At 62.3% G+C, this 4,848-nt stretch overlaps 1 protein-coding gene across 1 annotated transcript in view; it reads left to right on the forward strand.

The window, feature by feature from the left end:
- The first annotated feature begins 851 nt into the window (after positions 1-851).
- The window catches only part of LOC123253722 (inter-alpha-trypsin inhibitor heavy chain H6-like), an 11,894-nt gene continuing 7,897 nt past the window's right edge, over positions 852-4,848 (forward strand). The window contains exons 1-5 of the mRNA XM_044682872.1: positions 852-1,184; positions 1,769-1,903; positions 2,261-2,415; positions 3,181-3,291; positions 3,699-3,936. Of these exons, the coding sequence (XP_044538807.1) occupies positions 852-1,184; positions 1,769-1,903; positions 2,261-2,415; positions 3,181-3,291; positions 3,699-3,936 (972 nt within the window). The remainder of the gene's footprint in view (positions 1,185-1,768; positions 1,904-2,260; positions 2,416-3,180; positions 3,292-3,698; positions 3,937-4,848) is intronic.

Raw genomic sequence — 4,848 nt, forward strand, 5'->3', positions numbered from 1 at the left:
GGCCCAGAGAGCATCCCCCAAAGCGAAAGGAAGAACTCTGGTTCCCTTCAGTGGAAGAGGGCTGCTACGAACAACAGCGACGCGGGCAGGCCTCGAAGGGAGGAAATCTCAGAGCGGACGTCCCTGCCGAAGGCCTCCTTTCTCAAGCGTCCCAGGGACCGCGTCCGGCGTGGAAGAAGGCGAAGCCGGCCTCGACTGAGGAGACGGCCAAAGGGCAGAAACAGGCACGAGCAGCACGGAAACACGTAGAGCCTGAAAGCACCGTTACGACCCCCTGGGAGGGCGCCGGGGAGGGAAGGAGAAACTCGGAGCCCTAAAAGGCCGCGAAACAATGGCCAAAAATTGTTTCTTCGTGTAACAGAAAATGAATTGATTGACTGGTTTTTTGAAGCGCATCCGCTGTACGTGAAGACGCCAGCAAGGCAGCCTCCGCCTCCACGTCACGGACCCGGATTCCATTCCCAATCTTAACCCCAACCCCAAGTTCTCAGCTTTATGCCCAGCCATCCATCTACTTCGGACTCCAAAGAACTTCCGGAGACAAAAACAGAAAAAAAGCCCAAACCCACAGGCGAGAAAGTCTGTGAAGCAGAAAATGGGTTTCGTGACCAATGAGGAAGAAACAGAAGCTCCAGTGCCTGGATGAGAGAGCGAATGTGGCCAGTGTAGACACGGGTGTGCCTGATGCTGCATATGGTAGCAGGTTTTGCTTTTCGTGCCTCCTCGTTGGCTGGAGGAGGAAAGAAGGGATGGAGAGAACCGAGAACTAAAAGGGAAACCGAGAACTAGATGAATTGAAAACGTGCTTAAAGAGGAACTTCCCATCCCTGTCCGGGCTCCTCGGGCCGGGAATGGCTCTCGAAAGCTGTTTCCTCCCTCTGGCTGGGGCGCCAGCCTTGTCACGGTCCACTTTTCTGCAATCCCTGACACGGTCGTGCAAGTGCGGCAACAAGCCGGAGAGAAGCGCAGCCAGACGCGGAGGGGAGCCGAACCGGGGGGACGAAGAAACAGGGCGAGGGAGGAAAGATGAACACGCGGGCCGACGTCCAGGGCCGAAGCCTGAGAGGGCCGCCAGGGGAGGAGGGAGATGCAGCAAGGAGACGAAGGCGGACCAAAGACCGGCGGAGCAGGAGGAGGTGGAAGAGGACCACGGACGAGAGCAGGGATCCGAGGAACGGGGACGGGTAGTCTGGCCCAATAGAAGGGGGCACGGGGAGGGCTATAGACGGGGAAGGGATTCCAACAAGACCCACAGACACACAGCAAAGAGGCACATTCCACCTGGCAGACTGCAAAGGAAGGAGGGCAGGAAAGAGGGAAGGACGCCAAGTGGCATAGACGGACGGACGGACGGACGGACAAAGACCAGGGCGGGTGGGGCGCTGGGAGACAGAGAAGAGAGAGAAGGGGCGACGGGGAGAGTCCGAGGGAATTGGGCAAAGAGGAGGGAAACCAAGAGGAAGGACGAGGGGAAGGCTGGGGAGAGAGCTGGGGAGAAGGGCGGCAACGGCTGGGCGCAGACCGAGACACGAGTAAGACGTGTAAGAGGACGAAGGCGGAGGGGCCAGGAGGAGACGGACAGACAGACGGAGGAGACCTGGCTGGGGCTCGAAGGGAGGAGGGAAGGCAAGCCCAAGCCAGAGGCGGCTCCCGGCTGGGCCAGGGCTAGACAATCCCCGCTTGTGTGCGAATGAAAGCCCTTCCTTGTCCACGCGCCCGCCCAGGGAGAGAAGGGAGAGTCAAAGGAAAATTCCTGTGGGCTTCCCAGTGCAAAGGTGTCTGGGGAAGGACGGCGGAGAGGATGGAGCCGCTGCGAGTCCCGGGGTGGCTCCGCTTCTCTCTGGCAATACTCGTCGCCCTGAACTTCAGGCAAGTCGTGGGGACCCTCAGGGCCCACAGAGAGGTGAGTCCGCGAGCCCCAGAGCCGACCCCAGCCCTAGCCCTAACCCCCACACGCAGCCCAGCAGCACAGGCTGGATCCTGAGCGACCAGCCGGGCCGCCGGGCCCTGCTACATTGTAAGGAGAGAAAAACCAAGGCCGTGGGCAGGGGAGGCGACCCAGAGAAGCTCCCGGCGTCTCGTGGAGGGCCCTGGGAACTGTGCCACCTGAAGCCCTGGCCCCTCACCCCTCCTCCGGGGCGAACGCTCTTCCAGTGGAGGGTCCTGGGAGTTCTCCAGCGTCTCTGGGAGTCTGAGGCCTCATCTTCCGGGACTCCCAGGAAATGCCTCCATTTCTGACGCCTCGACTTCCGCCCTCCAGCTTACTGTCACCAGCTTCTCCATCAGCTCGGCCATAGTGTCCCGCTATAGCCGCACCCGCGTTGTGTCTGTCATGGCCAACCCACACCCTGAGGCCCTGGAGGCCGTCTTTGACCTGGATCTGCCCAGCCTGGCCTTCATTTCCAACTTTACCATGTGAGTCTGGGGGGGGGGGGGGCGCAGGGAGGAGGGAGGCGGCACAAGGCTGGAGCTCGAAGGCTCAGGGCGGGCTCGCAGGTGGAAGGGCGCTCGGGCGACCCTGAGGGCCAGTGAACCTTGAGAGCCGCAGACGGGATTCTGGGAGCTAAAGGGGGGTTGCGGTGACAATAGTTCCAGACCAGATCAGCCCGGAAAGGACTCTAGGGAGGGCGGCTATTCCTAATCATGGGAGGAATTCGCCACGGGGAAGAGCTGGGATCCCCAGGGAGAAGGAATCACCTCTTGACTGTGCACGGCATGGGCTGGGCCGATGAGAACATGTGCTCTGAAGAAGGCTGGGACCGCCTGGGGAAGGACCTGGACTGTCGGGTTGAAGAGTCTGCCCTTTACCCCGGAGACGGTGGGGAGCCTCGGGAGGTTCTTGAGCAGAGGAGCGTGGCAAAAAGAAGGGAGGCGGCACCAAACAGCACGAAGCCCCTCGGAGGGCATCTCGCTGGCGCGCTGCTTTCTCAGAAAATTCGGTGCCATCTTGAGAAAGCCTCGGTTCACTCGTTGGCAGAACGGTGGTGGCTTAGAGCGGGCCATGCAGGAAGGGGGGGCTCGGCAGAGGCCAGTGAGCCTGGCTCCCGGCCGGCCGGCACTCGCCCTCTTGTCTTCCCTGGGCGTCTTCTCTGGGCGTCAGGGCGGTCGTTCTTCCGGGCTCCCGAGGGCCGGAAGAGCTCGGAAAGTTCCGGAATCTCTCGACTCCCCCTCCCCACGCAGGACCGTCGATGGCAGGGTCTACCCAGCTCAGGTCAAAGAGAGGCAGCAGGCCAAGAAGATGTACGAGGAAGCCCGGAAGCGAGGGCAAACCGCCGCCCATGTGGCTAGCCGGTAAGTGAGGTTCTCCAAACGGGCCTTCCGGACGGCCAGTAGCCTGAAGTCTGCCCTAGAGCGGCCCTTGGCTTCCCCCAAGTCCGGGTGGCCATCTCTCAGCCGGTAAACTTCGGTGGCTTGAGTGATGCGTCTCCGGCCCATTGGCCTCCGCAATGGAGGCTCCCGACCCCCGCTCAGAGGTTAGCGAAGCTCGGGCTTCCTGCTCGCCTCTTTTGGAGGTGGGGCGGGGCCGGGGCCGCAGCCGGCCTAGGGTGAGCTGGCAAAGGAGCAGCTCCGAGGGAGGGCGGCAGGGCGGGCGGGACACTCCGGGACCCAGCCAGGAAAGCGGAGGAGCGCGCTCGGCCTGCGCCACCGAGTCCGGGGAGGAAAAAATGCCGCTGACGGATTCTCTCGCCACCGCCCAGGGGCGACGAGGTCGAGAAGTTCCGGATTTCTACAAGCGTGGCCGGGGGTGGGCAGGTGACGTTCAGCCTGACCTACGAGCAACTGCTCCCCCGCCTCCTGGGGCGCTACCAGCATGCCGTGAGTGTCAGGCCTGGCCAAGTGGTGCCAGACCTCAGCGTGGAAGTGACCGTGTGGGAGAGGACCGGCATCGACCACGTCCGCGTGCTGCCCCTCCAGACCAGCCACCTGCTGACCAACGTCGTTAGGGGTACGTGCCGGGCGAGGCGGGCCGGGAGGCCCCCGCGGAAACACGGAAAGACCACGTTCAGGCAGGGGGTTCCGCGGCTCCCCGCTGGGTCCTCTCCTTCCGCTCCCCTGACCACGCGGAGCCGAAAGAAGGCCAGGGTTGGGGCCGAGTAGCCGGAGGAGGGAAAGGTGGGGGGGCCGAGGGGCACCGGCGGACGGCCCGGACGGCCTCAGCTCCTCCTGGAGCCGCTCTCCGTTCCAGCCCATCTGGACGGAGGTGGCGGCCTGAGTTGGAATCTCCTCCGGGGCCACACATGGGATGGCGGGCTTCGTCTCCAGCTCTTTCTCCAAGGCTAATTCGGCCTCTGAGGCTTGCTTGTCTATTCTGTGAGGCCCTATACGTGTACTGCTGCCCCCCCCCGACACGCACACACGCACACACGCGCACACGCACACGCACCCACTGCTACACGCGCACACATGCGCACACTCGCACGCACTGAGCTCTAACGCCCTGAGGACAAGGACTCTCTCCAAAGCGGGGAATTCCAGGCCTGTGAAAGCGCCGGCCCTGCAGTGATGGCTGCTATAATATGGCTATATATGAGGCGCTTCCTGGGAATCAAGTGCTTCACATCGTTGCCTCATTCGTCCTCCTAAAAACTCTGGGGGAAGCCGCTCTTACGATCTCTGTTGAGGGAAGGGGGGCAAACAGAGGTTCGGTGACTTGCCCAGGATCACACAGCTAGGCAGCGTCTAGGCCAAATTTGAACTCGGCTCGCCCTGGCTCCGGGCCTACTGCTCCTTCCACTGTGCCGCTTGGCAAATGTATGGAGTCAGGAGATAAGAAAGTCAAGTTTAGGGTCTTGCTGGGTAAGAATCCATTTTGGCTGGAAGATGGGATCCGTGTGAGTGGGGATGGTC

The sequence above is a fragment of the Gracilinanus agilis genome, chromosome X, assembly GCF_016433145.1.
Source record: "Gracilinanus agilis isolate LMUSP501 chromosome X, AgileGrace, whole genome shotgun sequence".
NCBI lineage: Eukaryota > Metazoa > Chordata > Mammalia > Didelphimorphia > Didelphidae > Gracilinanus > Gracilinanus agilis.